This window comes from Zonotrichia leucophrys, chromosome 7, assembly GCF_028769735.1.
Source record: "Zonotrichia leucophrys gambelii isolate GWCS_2022_RI chromosome 7, RI_Zleu_2.0, whole genome shotgun sequence".
Classification (NCBI taxonomy): Eukaryota; Metazoa; Chordata; class Aves; order Passeriformes; family Passerellidae; genus Zonotrichia; species Zonotrichia leucophrys.
The window spans coordinates 5,211,849-5,234,381 of NC_088177.1; the positions used below are offsets into that span (position 1 = coordinate 5,211,849).

The following is a 22,533-nucleotide window of genomic DNA, read 5'->3' on the forward strand; positions in this document are numbered from 1 at the left end:
TTGAGATACCCTGAACTGGCACAGGTAGGAGCAAACCTGGAGCATCCCTTGGTATTGAATCCTGCAGAATTGGGGCAACTTCTTATTCTCCAAGGCATAGCTCTAGTATCAAAATTAGGGGCTTTTGTGTCACAAAATGAAATTTGGATGTCCTCTACATTAGGTGCGTTTGTTATATGTAGAGAAAGACTTACTACACACCCACAATGAATTATTTAATAATTAAATACACGATTGACTATTACTGCTCTGTTCTCATCCCAGCATGTTTTAAAGAGCTGTCACACAGCATCCCCTTGCAAGCACAAAGGATTGCTGATTCATGGAGATTTCCATGAAATCCCATCACTGTTATACACTCCCTCTGGGAAAGGGGATAAAGCACATGAAGCAGATGGAAAACCATGGTGATCTAAGTACATGTGTTAAAGGATATTATTTTTCTAGTTTTATCCCAATTTCCCTATGATAAGTTGCACATAGACACAGGAGGTTTTTTTTTTTTTACATAGCCTGGATGAGAACTGTTCCTAATTTATAAACATACATAACTTACTATTTTTTCACAGAGAAACCTAGAATACAATTAAACAAAAATAGTAAGAGTATTATTTATATCCATTGTCTAATAGAGAAACATTAACCCCCTTGCAGTAATTCTCTTCAGCCAAAATGGAACTTTCAATTAAAAAACTGATATAAATTCATCATATTCTTCAGAAGGGAAGCTATTAATGTGAAATTTTTAATTCTGATATATGGAAAGAAAGAACATATGCAAATATTTTACAGGAGCCATGATTTGGATTGAGATAAAATTCATTGTGTTTCTAGATTTTTTTTCAAACTTTATAGTGATAGATAGTTTTTTTCAAACTATATAGTGACCTTCAGTTCATTTGTTCCTTCTAGGTTTTAAATTAGTTATTACTCTGGTGAGATTGTATTTTTTTTTCTGAACTGGGAAACCTGAAACATTTATTGTCTAGTGTTCAAATTTCTATTGTGCTGATGTGGTGAGCACTCTTCAGTTCTAAAGCTCTTTAGTTCACTTTGGTTCCTAAAGACTGAAATTTAGACTTTCAGCCATGCTGAAAGAACCTCTCCTCTCTTCTGTTGGAGCTATTGAGCAGGTAAAGTGTTGAGTAGGTATTTTTACAGGCACATTTAGATAAACTGTGATTTTTTTAATTAAGGAACAGATGCCTGGTTTTCTGAATTTGGATGCCAGTGGCATCCTTTTAACACATTTTAAGTGCTGTTATCTCATTTCCCCAGGTGCTGCAGGTATAAAAGTATTAAGTGTTTTGCCTAAACATCATGGGAGTCGCAGTTTGCGCTTTAAAATCCTCTCATTCTGTGACAGCACTTCCTCTCCTGTTTCTCCTTTTCACTTTTGCATTTTAGGTCATTGTCAAGTCTGGCCCAGGCACCTTCCTGAGCCTGGCTGTGTATGATGAGTACATCTTCTGGTCAGATGGAGTGAGGAGAGCCATCCTGCGTTCCAGCAAGTACACGGGAGGGGACACCAAAGTTCTGCGCTCCGACATCCCGCACCAGCCCATGGGAATCATCGCTGTCGCCAACGACACCAACAGCTGTAAGCTACAAAGCAGGTTTCCTAATGCCAAAATCTTTCATTTCAGGGATTTTACAAAGTTTTAGATGAGTTAAAAGTGTTTCATGGTGTTTCATTAATTCTTTCATCACTAAAAGATGGGGTATAACCTTTTCCCAAGTGTCTTGGTTTGAAAAGACAGGGGTCTGCCAAGGAAGGCAGGAGCTTTCCTTCAAATGGAAAATGTAAACCCCCTCCCTCTAAATTATTATAATTTTGAAATTAAGGGACTCAGGCAAAGATATGAGAATAAGAATAACAGTTCTTTACTAGGAAAATTAAAATACAAATGCAATAGTACAAACAAACAAACAAAAATCCACTGACTGAGTCAGAGTAGGACCTGACCCCCTGTGTGTCAGGGTGGTGGCACAGCCCCATCCCATGGGGGCTCAGCCCTCCTGCAGTGCCAGCTGTGGTTCTGCTGCAGCAGGGATCCTGCACAAGGGGGGAGTTTTCCTCTGAAGCTCCAGGAGTGCTGTAGATGAGCCTGGGCTCCTCTGGGAATGCAGGGGAGGAGAAAGCTGCTCCTCTGGGAATGCAGTGGGCAAAGGCTGCTGTGGTGTCCCAAACCTCAGATTGTATCCAGGTAGGAATGCTTGGCTCCTCCCCCTGGGTGGAGCATCTCCCAATAGAATGATATTTTATCAGCCGTGCACTCAACAGTGTCCTGGCCCATTAACAGAAGAAATTTTCCCAGAGGGAGGATTGGTTTGTGGAAGAGATAAAGAAAACTGCCCAATTAACAGAAGATAACTGCCCCACCTCTAACAGATGGCAATGGAATACACACATATCTTACAACCCAGGACACCAAGTAAATAAGCATTATTTGGAATGTTCTGCTATGGGTGTTGAAGCTCAGTGGATAGCAGCTAAATACTTTCCTGTCAAATTTCTGCTGTTTTGAATGTTGCAGGTTTTTAGAATTATTATTTTCCAGGTGTTTGTTTATCTTTAGCATGCCAGCATCTGAGGGATGCTGACATTTTCATCTGACTGATAAAACCTGAATCAATTGCCCATGAATCTGAGATATGGTGACTTTTGCTCCCTCAAAGACATTGGCCACTGAAGCAAATTTAATAAAATAGAGTTCATCTCTTGTCGTTTGTCTTCCAGGTGAGTTATCTCCCTGTGCACAAATGAATGGAGGCTGCCATGATTTGTGCCTTCTGACGCCTGATGGACGAGTGAACTGCTCGTGCAGAGGGGACAGAGTCCTGATAGATGATAACAGATGTGTGAGTAAGTAATGGTGGCTGACACAATGCTTTTCTGTGCTGTGAGGCACTTGGCTTTCATAGGACACTTGGCCCAAGCCATTCGTTTTATTTCTTCTATTTGGCTATTTCTGAATAGCCAAAAAGTTGATTTGGCTGCACAAACCAGACTTTTAACTCTTTTGTACTGTAAGTCTTTTGGGGTATTAAAAAGTGTTCTTACTCTCCTTAAACGCCTATTATGGTAGTGCGTTACTGTTTCCTGTTACAGGAGTTTTATGTATTTATCACAGTTACTGCTAAGATAGATAGAAATATCTGTATGTATCCTTCCCTAGGGTTATGTGGGATAAGCTACTGAAGTTGCTTAATTAAAGCTCTTTCTCACCTATCTCTCTATGTTGTCACATCAGTGATTGGCAGTAGAAGAGAGAGAGGTTCAGCAGATGAATTCACATGCCTAACAATTTATTTTACAATTATATGGCATTTATATTTTCCCAATGCATCGCAACTCTTAAAATTACTCTTAGGTAAAACTATGTTTAAATTGTCATCTAGGACATGAAATAAGATTTAATCTTCTAAATTATTCTGTAGAGTGTTTGCAGGAAATGTTGATCTCAGCTATCAGGAAAAAAAAGGACGTTAAATGATGGGGTAGAGTAGCACAGAAAAGGGATGGAAACAAGACAGACTTCAGTTTAGCTTTGAGATCAAAAGTTCCTTTCTTCATAACAGAATTGCAAGTGATACTCAATAAAATTGAAAGTTAGCAATTCCAGCTGAGAAAAGGAATTAACTGTCCTTTCACAGTGTAATTAGGCTGTGTAACTTACTGCCAGTCAAGAGTCTTGAGACAAAGCTTCAGTGAAATTCTGAGAGATGATTATATGGGTAATGACTGCTCTCACTACTTACTTGTCATCAGAGAAACCATTTGAAAGGCTTTTAAATTCTTTGTTTCTGCAAGATGGAGTTTGAAGAAATCTCTACAAGGGTGTCCAGTTAGACTCAATCTGAGGGCAGGTTATGCTATATATACTTTTATTCTTTTCAGTTTTTTCTAAAGATTGTAGTCTAAGATGCTGAACTAGATTAACTACAAATGTAATTGATAATTATTCTCCATAAGTTCTTACAATGCTAGAAAATGGCTGGAAAAGAGATAAAAATACTTCAAATGTAAAGGACTAAATAAATCATATTCAAGATCAGATCTCACCTTAGTCAGAATCTGTTTACATCACTTTTTCTTCATGTTTCAATCAAATCAAGAAATGCTTTGAATTTATATTGGCTTGGCTATTGCATGCAACAGACATTGGTTCTTTCTGAATTTTTGCTGAAGTGATTATAATGGAAACAAGACAGAAGCATAACAATTGGATATAATTTCTCCATTGTTCTTCTTCTTGAATTGTCCTAAATCCTCCTCATTTCTCTTCACTTTGATACTTTGGTTAGAACCATACTCACAAAGCAGATGTTTGACTTACCCTGAAGTTCGTGACCGAACTTTTGTGTCCAATTTCTAAAATGTTTTTGTCTCTTAAGTAAAAGAGTAAAAATTTTAAATGTGCACCTGGTTCTCTTCTAAAATAATAAATAGAACATCCACTCGATGAGAAGGGGAGGCTTTTGTGAATAAAAGAAAAAAATAAAATGGAAGCAGCAGGTTTTGTGCCTTGGTGTTTCGGCTCTATCATTCAAGCTGGGGGTTGGGAAGGCATGGGTGATTTGAAGGAAGCTGAGCACAGTAGTTCCAAAGTTCTTATCAGAGTGAGTTTTTGTGAATTGTTTCACTGCATGTTCCTTCTTGGATATTTCTCAATGTATTTTCTTTTACAGGTTCTCTTAGTAGAAGCTTTTAAGTTCTGATGCCATGGTGTGTTTTACTGTTTTGTACTCAGGTTTTCAAAATTAATGTAGGTCAAAATTGAAATGCAGCCAGCATGTTTTCTCATTTTCACTAGTTGTAAAAGCTTTTAAAAATTACGTGCTAATGTGGTTTATTTTTAGGTAAAAATTCTACTTGCAACATCTATTCAGAGTTTGAGTGTGGGAACGGTGAATGCATTGATTATCAGCTGACTTGTGATGGAATTGCTCACTGTAAGGACAAGTCTGATGAGAAACTTTTCTACTGTGGTGAGTATTTCCAGATCTTTCATCTTCTTGTTGTCATTTTGGTGTTAAACATCCTTAGTTTACTTCCTCTTATTCACACCAATTGCTCAGCCAAATGCCCAGGAAGAAAATGCCAACACACATTAAGAAAACCTTGACATGACATGGGAAAAATTACCTGAAAATATTTTTTTCTTCCAAACTTCATGTATTAAGTGACATATTTAATAAAAAGCATCTCAGATGTTCTCATGTTTCTGTCTAGAGCAAAAACAAGGAAAAGCATGACTAACTGCTTTTTGAAAGATGAAAGATAGCTTATTTTCCAGTAATATAAAATATATAAATGCTAGTTATTAAATTTATAAATAGATTTATAAATACAAGTTTGTTGCCCTTAGTAGCTGTGGCTGCCCCATCCCTGGAAGTGTCCAAGGCTGGGTTGGACAGGGCTTGGAGCAACCTGGGATGGTAGAAGGTGTCCTTGCCCATGGCCTGGGGTGGAAGGAGATGGTTTTTAAGGTCCCTTCAAACCCATTCCATGATTCTGTGATCCTGAGAACCAACAATTTGTCTTTCCATGGATTTGCCACATAATTTTATGAAGGGCATTCTATTAATTTGCAGTGTGACAGTGAACACCTTGCCTCATTTAAATCAACTGTAATAAATATCTTCCTACATGTTGGAGAAAAAACCAGGAAGAACTGGGGTCCTTTCATGCACTAGGTCATGTACAGGGTGTTGCTTTCTGAATCTGGTAAAGGAGAGAGTGCTGGACTCATTATTTTGAATACCTAATGCAGTGAACATTATTATTGTGACTTCTGCAATAATTAGGTCTTTAGTAAATCATTCCTGAATTTTCAAACATATCATTATATGTAAAATTCATACATTCTTCAATAGTGTTCTTGAGCAGAATGCTGTTGGTATTGGTGCTTAGAAATCCAGAAACCTCTCTGCTAATATTTGTTGTTATTTTATTCTCCATTTATTTCTGTTTTAGTTTAGGCCTAATTTGGTATCGTTCATTCTGTGTGATGCCACATGCAAACATTCTTCCCAAACAAGTGTGTCAAAACAAATGCATTTAAAGTACATGGGCATTTTGTACCAAGATAATGAAAGCTGGGAATGAGGCCACCCTTTCTCTCTTTTTTTGGTCATTCTTTCTCATCATGCTTTCATTTATTGCTCTTTATCCCTATATCCATCCAAGTTATGCTGCATAATGGATGAACAATTTCTGAAGTTGTTTTTTTCCTGTAACTTGGAATGCATCACCAATTAAAACATTGTTCTGGAATGTTTGTTTGGATGGAGGGTGAGGCTGTTTTCATGAGGTGTCAATGCAATCATGAGCTGGTATTTAACTTTGCAGAGAACAGAGGCTGTCGGAAGGGCTTCAAGCCGTGCTCCAACCGCCGCTGCGTTCCCAGCGACAGAGTCTGCGATGGTGCCAACGACTGTGGTGACAACTCTGATGAATTTGACTGCAGAGGTAAATGGCATCTTATTTCCTAGGTGATTTCTGAATATTGCTTTGTAAATACTCATTATGCAAATAGGGGTATCTGGAAAATAATGTGTGATTTAATCATATGGTGGGATTGACGCAAAGGCTGATTTTGGTTTGCACCTACAGTCTTCTAGAAGGAGAGCGGTTTTGGCTATAAAATATAATATATACATGTGCATTATGCATATAATATTTTATGGTTTATATATATAAAATATAAAATACAGGTGCTGTATCTTCTGTGAAGTAATGAGAGAGTAACTTTTCTGTGGACAGATTGAAAGATGGTGATTTACCCTCTGCATGTGCTTCTTCTCTGAAGCAGGAAATGCTCCATTTCCCTGCTTCTCAGATCCATGGCAGTGTCCATATCCTTTGCAAAGCTTACTAGAATTGTTCTCCTCTTCATATCAGAATTGTTTTTTGATTTATATCTTTTAACATGAATATTTATATCTTTGCAACAGCCAATGCATATAGACCAACAAGCAGACCATACAAATCCTTAGTTACAATTCAGAAAGTTTGACAGGGATATTATTCCATGTGATTTATAGCTAAAAGCTAAATAGCAACAAACATTTTTTGAAGGCACCAAATTATTTTTAATCATTTATCTAAATATAATTAAAAGATATAGTCAAGAACCCCAAGCTGGTTTTACAAGAAATAAATCTGAGATTCACGGATGATCCTGAAAATGCTTCTTCCTCCCTCAAATGCTGATGCGGTGATTTCAGTTTGAAATTTCATGTGGTGGTTTTGGTTCACCAATCTGAGATTTCATCAATTTTGAGATTTCCTGGCCAACACACCAGTGAGTGTGGTGGGTTCAGTGCTGGCCAATCACCAGTGCACTCACTACCTGCTGTGAGGTAGGATTAGGAAAAAGGCAAAGCAGGCTCAAAACTTTAAAAGGGTATGAAGAAAAATTTATTAACAGTGACTAAAAGAAAGAGTAATAAGAATCATAAAAAACCTTCAGAACACTTCTCCTCCCCTCACAACCTTTTATTTCCCACTGGCAATGTAAAGAAACAAAACCTAAAATTTCAGTAAGTTTGCCACTTCTAAAAAAGTTCACTTAGGGAGAGAAGTCCCTCTTGTTAATGTTATGGAGATTTCTCCACAAGAAAAAAATATCCCAGTTCTCTCATGGCTCACAATCTTTTCACAAATAGCAGCCTCTCGGGGAAATCTGCCATCTTGCAAAACCAGGACAATTGATTATCTCAAAACGAACTGAACTACCTAGAGACACTTTTAGGCTAAAAAAATAAATTAAAAAATTAGCGACTTGTAAGGTGTAATAAACTCCAAACCGTACATCTGCTGGAAGGTACGGTGTGTTCTGAATACCTCATTCTGGAAGGCATCATCATGTGTGTGATGTGCACCTGCAGGGCGTGTTTAGCACACAAATTCACGTCCTTTCTCTCCGCGTGCTGCAGACGCGGCGTGCGGCCCGGCAGAGTTCCGCTGTGCAGATGGGCTTTGCGTGGGGAAATCGGCGCAGTGCAACCAGATCATCGACTGTGCAGATGCCTCGGATGAAAAGAACTGCAGTGAGTTTGTGTTCCTGCTCCCTCCCAGCAGCTGCTCCCTGATTGTTCCTTGTGTTGGAGCGGTTCATTCCTGGGTGTTGCTGCTTGGGATTCCAATGCCTGCGTGGGCTCCTCCAGCCCAATGTGAAAATCAAACGTTGAGGCTGTCGGGCTGTTAGGTGTGTGGTAATTTTCTGTCTCTTTCCAGATAATACAAACTGTGCTTACTTCTATAAACTTGGGATAAAATCTTCAGGATTTATCAGCTGTAATTCCACTTCCCTCTGTATACTGCCAGAATGGATTTGTGATGGGTCTAATGACTGCGGAGATTATACAGATGAATTAAAGTGCCCAGGTAACTGTAAAAAATTTTTAAAAAACCCAAACTCAAAACATTAATTAACCTTTTAAACAAAGAAAAAAGGTCCTATTTGGGGAGGGAGAGTGTTTCTCATTGTGTTGCAGAATGTTAATTCGGTCAATACTGGTTTATTTACCATAGACATTATTACAGTGCTGAATGCAGTTTATTCACCTTTATTTTGTGTTTCCTGGGATTATGCAAATTATTACAAATGAATACTGACTTTTTTCTGAAGCAAACTGTAATGTCTAGCTTTCTATTTCCTCCAGGTTAGGCCTGTCATTTATCATTTTTATTTAAGTAAAACACGAGTCATTGAAATGTCAAGCTCATCAAGCATCAGCATAATCACTCAGGAACTTTTATTAGCTACTGCTTTAGTGGGTGGTATTTCTTTTCTTGCTGACTTGTTTTACTTTCTCTTTTATTTGGTGGAGGTCCTTGAAATAGGCTGCCAGGGTAGAATCCAGGGTTGTTGTTTTTGTGATAGCAGCCAGGAAAAAGTGATCATGATAACTTGAGCCCCAGCCACAGGACTGGAGTTCTGTTTAATGTTAACTAATGAATTATTAATAATATTCAGTTCTTACCTAATCAAGGAGGGAATTTATGTGTTTGCTCCATTTTTATCCAGAACTCCTCATCTGAGTTTGAGAATATTAAATACAAAATGAAAACACTTTTTATTTCTATTTTTTTAACAATTTATTTATTCTAAAGTGAAATTAATCTTCTGTTGGCTCGTAACTCTCTTTCCTCTAAGAACTAGTTAAATAAAAATAAATAATTACTAAATAATAATTTTGATTTGTTTGTAAATTTAGAACTTCTAATTTTATGTTGTTCAATGCCATCAAATTTTTGCACAGTAGTGGACATAATCTGTTTCTTTCCATTTAATATTCTCTTAATCTGTGTGATAATCCTGTTGTGTCACCAGAAGGTTCTATTAGAATTCTCATATACATTGTGCCAAATTTATTTACGAAAATATTACCAGGATCCAGAGGAACCTGGGACTTCAGCAGTACTGTCAGCCAACATGTCATTAAGAACTTCCATCAGTCCTATAAAATAGATGTATATTAACTTAGAGTTTTCATTCTAATCTCTCCATTCTCTAGATTATCTCTTAATTATGAAGAATTTATTGTATATGACACTTCATTAAGGCCAAAAGAGCTTAACTTGCTGTATTTTTAGACAAAGAAAGGGTTTTATTCCATACCAAGCAAAATGTTGAGAGCAGTGTGCTACAGCTTCAGTAAACTAATGTTGCATAAGTACACTAATGTGCATTTTATTCCATTGTCCATTTATTTGTATTACTTCTCTCTGAATTCCAAATGTGTGCCAAAATGTTCCATCATTTTAATGTGTGACTAATTGCCTGGATCATTCCTCCCTTTACTTGGAAGCAATACCATCCCCACTCAGCCTACATGTGATTTCCTTTGCCATTTCATTCAAAGCTGACCAGCTCTGGCACATTAAGTTTTTGAGTGTTGTTTCTGTTATGAATATTGCAATTCCCATTAGCAGTTTGGTTCAGTGTCATTGTTCTTACAGAAAATTACAGCAAAATACTCATGGAGGGTAGCTTTGCTTAGGGAAACCTTAATACCTACCAAGTCATCACAGATGTTCCACTTCTTTCTTTAGTCTTTATTTTTTTTTTCTTTTTTATTCATACAGCTGTAAAATCCATAAATGTTTACTTTGCCTTTCCTTTTAAAAGAGAGGAGGCTGAAAACAAATCCAGTACACTAAAGGAATAATGAAAACCATGGCAGAGAGTTTCAGTGGTCTCCAGTACCTGGAATTACATCCTGGGTTTTCCCAGGACCTTACTTAAGATTTTGAAAATAAGCTGTTATTAGATGATATTTGTGCTTGCATCATTAAACTCTACATGTGGCATGTTTTCTTTCCTTACACCTGGTTTCTTAATCATTCATAAAAGTCAAATTTTAAATTACTTTCTGACTCAACAAAATTAAAAAGACAAGGGAGAACTTTTTAATGTCTGACCAAGTCTATACCTCTGGCTGCAGCATCACTGGTGTAGCTCCTGTTAGTCAGTGCATGCATGAGATTTGTGGCTTCTCCCAGTGACAAAAATACTGCCACAATTAGATTATCTTGTAAATGACAGCAGAAAGTTCAGAAGGGCAATTTCTTCAGCTGGTGTAAAACAACAAGCAATGCTGACCTGCCTGACCTCAAAACCTGTAAACTGAACTACTTTCCTCTCCAGGCCTTTTGATTTGGTTTGAAGCTGTGCTCTGATTCTTCTCTAAGAAATAAAAAACAACTATTTCAGCTCCCTAAACTACTTAGCTATCACTTTATTTATTTTTATGAACACATTTTTTTTTCCATTTTTAGACATAAACACTTTGTCCATCAGTATTCAGAAATTTAGCAGAAATGTATTAGGCTCCTAATCATACTAGTAGAGACCATTTTACATTACATTCTTTATTTTATCACAGTTCAAAACAAACCCACATGTGAAGAAAATTATTTTGGTTGTCCTAGTGGAAGATGTATTCTGACCACCTGGCTTTGTGATGGGCAGAAAGACTGTGAGGACGGAGTAGATGAATTGCACTGTGGTGAGCATTTTGTCTTATTTGTATTTCTCTAGTCATTAATGCACTTTGGAAACAAAGAAGTGTGCATTTATATCTCAGAGATTCTATAAAAAAAATCTTTAATGCCGTGTTTGCAGATTCAACTCTAATACTTCATGCTGCCAATACCTTAAATTCTATTTCATGCCAGAATGAAAGCCCTTTAATTTTTTTTTCTCTCTTAAGGATATATTTATATACAGGGCTTTCTATTAATTTAATATTTAACAATTCCACTAATTCTTCACAACTCCTCATTAGAAGAGTTTTACAGATATAATGAATTTGAATCAGCGTCTGGAGCCCAGCAGGAAATACCCAAAGATCAAAGTAGGCATTGCTTTGCATCAGAGACCATACAGATATAATTGTTTAAAGTAATGACAAAAGCGATGTAAATATAACACAGCATGAACTGTGAACTGGGTTAAGGGTCTGTTCTGTCTCAGATATTTTCAGATTCTTAAATTTTACCTAATTGAGGCACAAAGCAGGTTGGTTTTACTCCTAGTGAAAGCTGGTCTTATCAGTTTGCATGGATTACCTGAATGAATTATTTTTGTAATGAAATTGTACCAGAAAGTAGTGTCAAAAATTTCTATTCCCAATTTAAATAAGACCTGAAGTTTGGGGGTTTTTTTAAGTTTTTGTGGGTTTTTTCCTTTACTTCTTACCATGACTGAACATTTTATTACTTATTATTTATTTTATTACTCTCTTCATGACCCAGTTCCCACTGACATGCTTCCATATTTGGTTTGCAGTTTACATTGTGTATTTTTATCTCATAACTTTGAAATTAGGAAGTGCTGTGCACTGTGACAATCAGAGTCTTTTTTGTTGGCCACATTGGTCAAGCATAACTTGGTGTTTACATTTCCAGGTATTATATTCTTGTGTACGATACTGTAAACTGAATTAGCTGATTTTTGTGGGCAAAAGGGAAGGGGGTTAAGCCAATGCTTCTTTCCCCATTGATTGCTCTTACCCATTTTAAGATACCTGTTACAATGCTGTCCTTCAAATTCAGGTTTTATTACCTAAAATTCTTTTTAATGTTAATATTAAATTTTTTGTCAGCAAAATCAGTTGCAACAAAATAAACTTTATTCTTAAAGAAAGAAGACTAGAAAAAAATGCAAGACATGAATTTTTCAGAAAAGAATAGCATTGATTTAGGACAGTTTTGCAGTCTGATTCTGAAATGTAGAAACCAAGCTCTTATTTGCAATGTACAGAAAAGTGTAAATGGGATAAAGCAAAAACACAGATTTTCTTGTGAGAAAAAATAAGAAAACATCTTTTAAAGATGGAGTTAGCTGCTGGAATACCAGGAGGAAGGCTGACTTGGAAAATTTGAACTCTGCCCTCTCTGTCCTACTACCCAAATAAAGCAGTTCACTGTAGTTGTAGCAGCTGTTAAATATGCAAACTAGGCTTACGTTTTTTAAAGTGTTCATCCTCATCCCACTTACAAAATATTTGAAAATATTGGAATGTTTTTAGAACGTTTCACTGTTTGTTTTAAAAAATGTGTTGGTGAATGCAAACTTGCACAAACTAATATGCTGTATAATGAGATTGTGATTGTGCAGAGTTGGAGTGTTGTAATACATGGAAACTGGGAGGAGAGAAAGGGGCAGTGCAAAAAATCCTAAACTGTGCTTGAAACAGCAGGGAATGCAGTGATGTTGTGAACCTAACAAATGCAGGGCCTGGTGTCACCCCCAGATTCATCCTGCTCCTGGAATCAGTTTGCTTGCTCTGCAAACAAGTGCATCTCCAAGCAGTGGACCTGCGATGGCGAGGACGACTGCGGAGATGGTTTAGATGAGAGCGATGCCGTCTGTGGTGAGTTGGATCTTTTCAGTTCTGGGTTAGGTCAAATCAGGCTGAATGAGGGAGACCAAGGTTAGATATTATGAAAAAGTTTTTCACTGAATGGGTGATAAAGTTCTGGAATGGTCTTCCCAGAGAGGTGGTGGAATCATCATCCCTGGATGTGTTTAACAAAACCTGGATGTGGCACTGGGGGCCAGGGTTTAGTTGAGGTGTTGGGGCTGAGTTGGACTTGATGATCTTGAAGGTCTCTTCCAGCCCAGTGATTCTGTCAATTCTGTGAAAATTTAACTGTAAAACAGTCCCAGCCAGTAGGTTTATTGTGATGGTGTTCACAGGGGTCTCGGGATGAGGGAGGAGACGAGGATCTGACTCCATGTTTCAGAAGGCTTGATTTATTATTTTGTGATATATATTATATTAAAACTATACTAAAAGAATAGAAGAAAGGATTTCATCAGAAGGCTAGCTAAGAATAGAAAAAAAAAGAAGAATAACAAAAGCTTCTGTCTTGGACAGAGAGTCTGAGCCAGCTGACTGTGATTGGCCATTAATTAGAAACAAACACATGAGACCAATCACAGACCCGCCTTTTGCATTCCACAGCAGCAGATAATCAATGTTTATGTTTTGTTCCTGAGGCCTTTCATCTTCTCAGGAGAAAAAATCCTAAGGCAAGGATTTTTCATAAAAGATGTCAGCTACAGTTTCTCATAATGTGCAGAATGAAACAATCACTGTGATTTTAAAATAAACCCTTTTAATCATTACCAGTCACCCTACAAACTAGGTGTATGGGTGTTCCAGCTGGGGACTGGGGATGGCTCAGTGCTGATGGCTCCCCTGCCGTGTGTCCCCAGGCTCAGTGACGTGTGCTGCAGGCACCTTCAGCTGCCTGGGCTCCCACGCCTGCGTGCCCCAGCACTGGCTCTGTGACGGCGAGCGCGACTGTCCCAACGGAAGCGATGAGCTCTCCACAGCGGGCTGTGGTAGGTTTGCACGTCCAAAAACATGTTATTCTCGTGCTATTTCATGTTATTTTCATGTCCGTTTTGCTGGTGAAGAGTGCTGACCCACGTGCGAGCACATCCTTCGCAGCTTTACTCAGGCTGACACAGGGAGGCAGCCCAGGTGGAGATCAGGATGTGTGGCACTTCACAGGCATTGTGCAGTGGTTACTGGTGAAAATCAGCACTTCAGTGACATTGCAGTTTTATTGCTCCTCCTGAAGAAAATGCTGGCTGCTATGTAAAGGAGGTTGTGCATCATAGAAGGAATTGCAAGTTCTGTCTTCAATTGACTCTGTCTAATTGTTCAGATCCTGACATCTCCTGCCCTATAGAATGTTACTTCAGTCTACCTGGAACACATTTCCATGAGCAGTGTCAGGAGTTCGGTAATAGTTTCATTGGAGGGGTTTTTTTATTAATACATAAAAATGGTACATAAGTAAATTCCATGTATTTTGAGTGTTTGTGGACTTCAAAGAGCATTTGTTCAGGAGCAGACCAATATAAAGGCATCTCTTTTTCCAAAATATTCTTTTCTTCAGAGCCAGACCTCAGTTAAGCCATAGACAGCATCGACTTCTGAAGCTTTTTTTCTTGGATTACAGAAGATTTTAGCTATCTTTACTTCTGTAGCATTCTTTGTGATGAGTAGCTTTTTCTGGTATTGAATTGTGTGATGCTTTTTATCTGACTAAAAAGTTATGGTTATTTCCATTGAATTCCCTCAAATTCACTTCTCATTTCATCTTTGTGTAAGAAAATCGGCTGTTTATCTGATTGTTCTCAATTTCTATCTTTTTTTTTTTTTTATGTGCTGTATTTTTCCTTAGCTCCCAATAACACTTGTGATGAGAATGCTTTCATGTGCCATAACAAAGTCTGCATTCCCAAACAGTTTGTTTGTGACCACGATGACGACTGTGGAGATGGATCAGATGAATCCCTGGAATGTGGCAAGTATAACAAAAATAGAGTAAATAAAACAATTTCACACTGCTAACTGTAAGGCATTCTTCAGGGTCTAAGGCATTATTGAAAAAGAAAGCTCTTCTTTTTTTTTTAAATTGTTTTAATTCTCACTTTTAAATTATGCAGTAATTAATACAGCTTGAATTAACTTGTATCTGGGGCTACAGTGACAAATTATTTTCCATAGAGAATTGCAGTTTACTGCTAATAATATTTAGGAGAATTTAAAAAGTATGCCCTGGAATTTATTGTTTATTATATGAATTTTTTTCTTTGTCTCCATATATGTTTTTTTTTCCTATCAAGTATCAAACACATCTGTCATTATTATCACTGCATTTAAATTATATAAACTATAACCATATGTGAATGTTTAATTTTCACCATTCACATGAATTTTGGGTTTCTTTTATGTTCTGAGGGTCTGTTCAATGTGTCTGGGCCATACAAAGAAGCATTAACCTATATAAATAAAATTTATGGAAAATACAGAGTAAATATCACCTTCAAAATGACAAATTAGTGATTATCTGTGATATTTGCTGGGTCCCCGGGATGAAGGAGGAATTGAGAATCTGACTCCATGTTCTTAGAAGGCTAATTTATTATTTTATGGTATTATAGTATATTATGGTATATTATGGTATATTATAGTATATTATAGTATACTAAAACTATACTAAAGAATAGAGAAAGGATACTTACAGAAGGCTTAACAAGATTCTAATGAAAACTTGAGATTCTCTCCAGAGTCCTGACACAGCTGGATGGTGATTGGTCATTAAGTAAAAAACAATTCACATGTTGGATAAACAATCTCCAACCACCTTCCAAACCAGCAGAACACAGGATAAAAATAAAAAATATTGTTTTTATTTTTCTCTGAGGCTTCTCAGCTTCCCAGGAGAAGAAATCCTGGCGAAGGGATTTTTCCAGAAAATATGACAGTGACAATTATCGTGCCTGGTTTTGTGCTGTTACAATCTATATTGGGTATTTACTCTTAAATTTGCTACAGAAATGAGAACCACAACAGAAAATTGCTAGAAAATATCTGTATATTATAGATTCCTTTATTTTGATTTCTCTCTCTGCTGGCATATGACCACAACGCTCTGCATCTCTAAATGGAGCAAAAAGTAATTTTCTTTGTGCTGCTTCAAAAATGCAGAATTTTTTGTTGACACTATGAGAGCAAGCATGAGGTGGGTGGTTGCTGGTTTTGCAGGGTATCGTCGCTGCCGTCCTGGAGAGTTCACCTGTGCTGATGGGCGCTGCCTGCTGAATTCCCAGTGGCAATGTGATGGGGACTTTGACTGCCCAGACCACTCTGATGAAGCCCCTCTCAACACCAAGTGCAAAAGTTCAGGTTTGTAGTTTTTTGCACCAAGTGAAAAAGTTCATTTTTGTAATTTTTTTAAGAACACATGTGACCTTTCTTTTTTGAGAGCGATGGTTTAGGGCTCTAAGTCAGCAAATGTAAAACCTCACACCTTAAATTTCCAGTGCTTTCATGGTGATATTGCTCATGTCTTGCAAGGAGAAATTGCTCTGAGCATCCAAAACTTCAGATAACAAAGTCCAAGCCACCAGTTCCTATGGAATAAAATAGCAGACTCTTCCTTAATGCATAACTCCTGTTGATGCTAAAATAAGATAATATTAATATTGTAATTTCCAAAGTTTCTACCTTGCTCTTATAATGGTTATTATGTTCCAAATATTCATCACACAGAAGGAGTTCATATAAAAGGGGGTATAAAGTTGCTCCCACTATAAATAATAAACACTGCTTTAATTTTTTTAGTAAATTATTGACCCAATGCTCTTGGTTTTATTGATATTTTCTGCTTACATTAATAAGTTTGATGAGGTTTGACTGGTTTTTGAGAGGGAAGTTAGTCCTGGTCTGCATATGTTGTTCTAGTCTGTGGCTTTTTGAAAGACCAATTCTTCTGTCTAGACCTTAGCATTTCATTGCACCGTAGCCAGGTTCTTTATTCCAATTTCGATGGAAAACACTCATCTGCTGTGATTTGAGGCAGCACACCTCCCTTATGTTTATTTGAATGTTCCAATTGTTATTTGAAGGATCTGAATGGAGCTGAAATGATGTGTTGAAGTTTTGCCAAACAGGGAAGAACATATTTGCAGGTCATCAGACAGAGAATGCATTGGAATTCAGCCAGTTGTGTTCCTAAACCTCTGAGTATCCACAGGGAGGGAACTCATGTTTTTTAACTTTTAGAAACTAGAACTGTATTTTGTGCAGAGATTATGTAGAGGGTTCTCCGTTATATGAAAAGAAATATAAAGGAGGGAGTAATAAGTTGATGTCTTCACCCATTTTTCCAGGAGAGGAATAACCTTCAAAGACACTGAAAAATAGGAAGTTATCATAAAGCTATCAATGAGGAATAAATATTCAGTTGCTACACCATTTTTTTTTACCTTTGCATGCACACAGCAGCTGATCCATGAGAAAACTAATTCCAAATACTAAGAGATGACACCAAGTTGTGTGTTCTTTTTATGTTTTCCAGAGCAGTCATGTAACAACTCTTTTTTTATGTGCAAAAATGGCAAGTGCATTCCTCAAAGCGAGGTTTGTGATAACAAAGAAGATTGCAGCGATGGGTCTGATGAGAAAAGCTGCCACATTAATGAATGCCTCAGTAAGAAAGTCAGTGGCTGTTCCCAGGATTGCCAGGACCTTCCTGTTGGATACAAGGTGAAAAATTGCAAAATGTGGTTTAATATAATGCGAGTTTTTAGCTCTCAAATGTTTAACTAGTGCATGATTATAATAAAGCCCCACTGTGTGGTATCTCTTTGTAGTGAAGTAGCTTGCATGCCAAAATAAGAATATTCAAATTTTCATTTCCTGTAAGCAAACAATTGCCAATTGTATTTAAAAAATGGTACAGTACATATTTTAAGCCTATGCTTTAAATACAAGAAATCATACTGGTGTATACAGAGCACTGAAAATCAATGAGTAAAAATTTTACAATACATAGGAATGAAGAGCAGAAATAGTGGTTTTCTCCATGTTTTTGGTTTTGGTTTTTTTTTTTTTTTCCCCAAGACAGAGACTTATAGAAATATTTAAAGTAATATCACCTTAGTAGCAGAGCAAAACTGTTCATTGTCTGCATGTGAGGATGTTTTTTGAATCTGCTCTTTGGCCTTGACAAGTAGAGAGGAACAGCCTGCAGTAGCCTGTAAATAGCAGCTAAAAATAGAAGACATTTTTTTTTTCAGGGTTTTAGCTCTGAAGTAACCCTAACTGCACTCCCAAAGTTTCATCTTTTCTGCTGAACATTGGCCCACTGAGAACTAAATAAAATCTGTGCAGCTTGGCTTAGATGTGCAGGAATTCAACCCTCTGGAGCTGAGAGGGTTGAGACAGAGACTCGGGAGCTGTTGGGTTCAACAAAAACCTTGCTGAAGTGGTGGAGAAAGCACGTCCTGGATCTCTGCAGAGAGAAATAGAGAATGTAGATGGGAACATGACAGGAAGTCTTCTGTTGATAAAATTTATGCCCCTTTTTCAAAACCCCTCTGGCCAGTTGTATTTTGCACCTTTCACGTTGCATGTGATAAAGTTGCCAGGATCATCACCAGCCCAAAAACATGTCAGAGAAACAGAATTTTCTGAGTTAGAGTAGATCTACAAGAATTGTCCACATCCAGCTCCTAATCAGCCTCAGGAGTTCTGATTCACATTCCTGTGTTGGTTACACAGATTGCCAGGTGGTATCAATGATTCCAAGGAAAATAGTTAAAAACTGTCTATCTTTACCAAAAAACACATGTATAATTGAAACTTAAGAACTCCAAAGGGTCCATCCATCATTATTTTCAAGAAAAAAATCTTTTCCATATTTTTGAAAAGGTGCGCTTTACTTTTTTTTCAGTTAAAGTAGAAAGAATAATTACTTGTTCTACAGGGTTTTGTTTGGGTTTTTGTGGAGGAAATAGTGCTTAGGATCACATCAGCAATATTTGAAAAGAAAAGTAGGCATGCCTCCAGTAAACCATACAGGCAGCAATGTAATTAAGATGTTACTTGAAAAAATGAGATACATAAAAAGTTTATGATGCTAACATATTCAGAAGCAAGTACACGCAGGTGATAAACAGAATTAAAAATGAATGTATTTGGTTTTCTTTCCCAGTGCAAATGCTGGCCTGGATTCCTCCTGAAGGATGATGGCAAAACGTGTGTAGATATTGATGAATGTTCATCTGGATTTCCCTGTAGCCAGCAATGCATCAATACCTATGGAACCTACAAATGCTTGTGTGCAGAAGGGTATGAAACACAGCCTGATAACCCAAATGGCTGCAAATCCCTTTCAGGTATTACTATTTAATGATTTTATAATCCACAGCTGTACCAAAATAATTTGTGGGAAAAACCTTAGCCCCGAGGTCTGTGATACCTTTATATGCAAGATAAAGACAGAGTTACTTTGAATCTGCTACTTTTTCAATTTAAAATAGGAATGTGACTGTGTCTGAATGCAATAATAAGTTATATTTTTAGTCTGTGTTTTCCTCAACTCATTTGTAATAAATAGATACAGTGGTTTTTGAAAGTGTGAATAATTAACTTTATTAGAGAAAGTATTAGAAAAGTTAAAAGACATCATTTAGTTCTGCTTCTGAGTCAGATGATAATAGCATGGTTATGATAAGGTTTCATCACCTTTAGAAATATTAGAGTGTACATCAAACTTCCTCATCTGAAAAGGAGGAACAGGAAAAAAAATAGAAAATGCAACTCTGTTATAACATGCAAATGTGCTCAGTACAGGAGCAGAGTAGGATGGACAACACATTACATTCTAGAGTGCAAGAGCAGTAAATACAAAGCCTTTAATACATTTTTAATTATCACTGGTGAACTTTTTTTTGTTGTTTGTTTTGTTTTAGTAGAGGTGTTTCTCAATAGAGCTAAAATAAAGACAGCCTTAAAAATATATTTTTAGAATGATATGTGTCAGTGTCAGAGATGTTTCAGTGATGTAATGAATGAGTATCTGAAAGAAAATACTTTTTATAAACTAGAAAGCCAGGGTAACACAAAGTCAAATCTGGCTTCAGTTCAAACTTAAAAAAATCAAGGGTTTTATGAGTAGGTGTTTCTTTCTCACTGTATCATTCAGACTAAGGAAATCTCAAAATGAAATTATCAAAACCTGCTTGGTTTGCAACCATAATTAGTAGTCAGGGTTAAATTGAAAGGAAATGTTGAAATTAAAACATATGGAATGAAATATATTTCCCATTTAGTCTCTGACATTAAATTAGGATAAAATGCAGTGTGGTTCCCATATTACAAAGGCAAAATAATTAAATTGCAATGAAAGATATACTAATTGATTGCTTTGTTCATTTTTATACTGCATCATTGATCTTTCTTGGAGCATTTGAATGTTTTAAATACTTCTTTCATCCATAACATTGATCAGAGCATGTAACATTTATTTTTCAAGCCATCTGTATTTCAGCATTGTATTCCTGATTTTCCATAAATTAACGTAAAAGCTAGTCTAATATATTCTTTCTCCCGGGGTTTAGATGAGGAACCTTTCTTAATTCTGGCTGATCATCATGAAATAAGAAAAATTAGCACTGATGGATCCAACTACACTTTGTTGAAACAGGTATAACCATAGTACCATGCTCTAAGTTTAACTCAATACTTTTATTTTTTTCTAAAGTTTGCAACTGACAGAAACATCATCCTATAATTGGCGTTGTGTGCACCACAGAACAACTGCAGTGCCTTCAGAGTTATTACAATACTTTCAATTGACTTTTTTTTTCCTGGATTTGACATGATTAAAGCTCAAGCAGTTGTTTTGTCAGTCATTCTGATGTACTAAAAAATTATGTTATTTGTGATCCTCTTCCATCACAATATGTTTTGTGCAATTTGTCTATTTCAGTTAAAAAAACCCAAAAATCCCCACCTATTTGGCCGTGTATTATTTGGGCTACTTGCTGTCATAATCTAAATCTATTTTCAGACAGGCAATCCCAATATTTATTTGGTATTACAAAATGTGAAGTCTTGTCTTTGTGTAAATCTAATTTTTAAAGTAATTACTCTAAAACTTTTTAACAGAGAAAAGAAAAAGTGAAAACCTGCAAAAATAGAATGTCACTGTAAATTAAAGAATGTAAATACAGAGCTGCCATTTTTAGCAGTCTGCTGTCCTTCTGTGCTTCACCCAAGTGTAGTTATTTACCACAGATTAGATTTCCAAAATATGTTTTAATGAAAATATCGATTTCCTTGAATGCTAATGGATCAATTGTAGTAAGACTAGGAAATTATTTACTCCCCATCAATATCATTAGGCTTTTTGTAATTTCCTGTGTCACTATGCTGTGCACCTAAATGTCACAAGAGAGGTGCTCAAATCTTCACAACAGTAATTATGAAATTAACCACCTTGAATGAAACATTGCCTTTATTTAAGCTTAGACATTGTGAAAGTCTGTCTGTTCTCCTGAAATCCTTCTGATTCCCTCTCATTTGCATCTCACTGCCTCTCTCCTCTTTTGCTGGTGTAGCTGTTCATAGATGCCTGTGAAAAGAGGGGAGCAACAGGAAATTTTCTTCGTGGCTGGTGCTGACAGATGGCCCTGAATTCAATGGGCTCCTCTCTTCAGTGCTTTAGGGAGCAGCTCCAGCCACTGAACAAAATGTGTGTTTTTTCCATGTTCCATTCATTCACTGGGCTGACAAACACCTCTGCTGTTGAACCCACTGGTCTTTGCTCCTGCAAAGGCAGCATTTGATGTGAAAGCCAAAGAGGGATCTTCACCAGCAGGACAGAGGGGTTGTGTCCCTCCTTGTGTCCTTGCAGTGCCATGATGGATTTGGCTCTTTCCTGCACATCTGGCAAACACCAGAGTGACTCTGGCAGAGGAGCAAACCCACCCTTCTCTCTGTGTATTTGTTCTGTGATTACCATTCTAATAGTTGTCCATATAAACTCAGAATAAAGGAGCTGAAAGTACAAGCTACTTCAGTCTTCTCTGAGTTATGTGCCAGCTTTTTCCTCTATTTTATTTTCCTTTCTTTTTTTTTTTCCCAAATACACATAAACAGTACAACTGTTTGAATTGTGTCTCATGTATCATCTTTGTTTCCATTTCCTTCACTCCTAGTCATCAAAATCCTCAAGGTTTCAATAGGCAGAGTAGAGAATCTTCCTCCTCATTATTTGTGATTTTTATCTCCCTGTTTTTTAAGTGGGACGCCAAGGGAACACAAATCACAGCCAAGGATATATTGTGTGCTGTGTGTAACAGAAACAAGCCCAGAGGTTTAAGATGAGAGACTGAGGCAGCTGATGCCATTTGAAATCTTCCCTATTCCTTCTAAAAAGCAGATTGCTTGTGAAATGACAAAGAATTATGCTAGGAGGGCTTAAGTGAGATATGTATATGATAAAGAGGAAATTATGTCTGGACAGAGAACTCTGTTACAGATGTGCAGAATTCTTTGCCTGCAGTTGTTGTTCTGATAAAAACTGAAATTAAACTGACCCGAAATATAACCCTTGAAACCAAAGATGTGCAGGCAGTCAATTCTCTGTATTAGTCTTGATTCTTTAGGAAACTTTTACAGTGTTGTGGAATATATAGCGAT

At 36.9% G+C, this 22,533-nt stretch overlaps 1 protein-coding gene across 6 annotated transcripts in view; it reads left to right on the forward strand.

Moving 5' to 3' along the window:
• Positions 1-22,533, forward strand: part of LRP1B (LDL receptor related protein 1B) — a 638,472-nt gene that overhangs the window by 516,512 nt on the left and 99,427 nt on the right. For all 6 annotated transcript variants that reach the window (XM_064718934.1, XM_064718938.1, XM_064718939.1 and 3 more), the window contains exons 44-57: positions 1,408-1,600; positions 2,741-2,866; positions 4,864-4,992; positions 6,356-6,475; positions 7,945-8,058; positions 8,246-8,395; positions 10,900-11,022; positions 12,772-12,891; positions 13,740-13,868; positions 14,720-14,842; positions 16,087-16,227; positions 17,402-17,589; positions 19,040-19,223; positions 20,448-20,533. In XM_064718934.1, the coding sequence (XP_064575004.1) occupies positions 1,408-1,600; positions 2,741-2,866; positions 4,864-4,992; positions 6,356-6,475; positions 7,945-8,058; positions 8,246-8,395; positions 10,900-11,022; positions 12,772-12,891; positions 13,740-13,868; positions 14,720-14,842; positions 16,087-16,227; positions 17,402-17,589; positions 19,040-19,223; positions 20,448-20,533 (1,926 nt within the window). The remainder of the gene's footprint in view (positions 1-1,407; positions 1,601-2,740; positions 2,867-4,863; positions 4,993-6,355; positions 6,476-7,944; positions 8,059-8,245; positions 8,396-10,899; positions 11,023-12,771; positions 12,892-13,739; positions 13,869-14,719; positions 14,843-16,086; positions 16,228-17,401; positions 17,590-19,039; positions 19,224-20,447; positions 20,534-22,533) is intronic.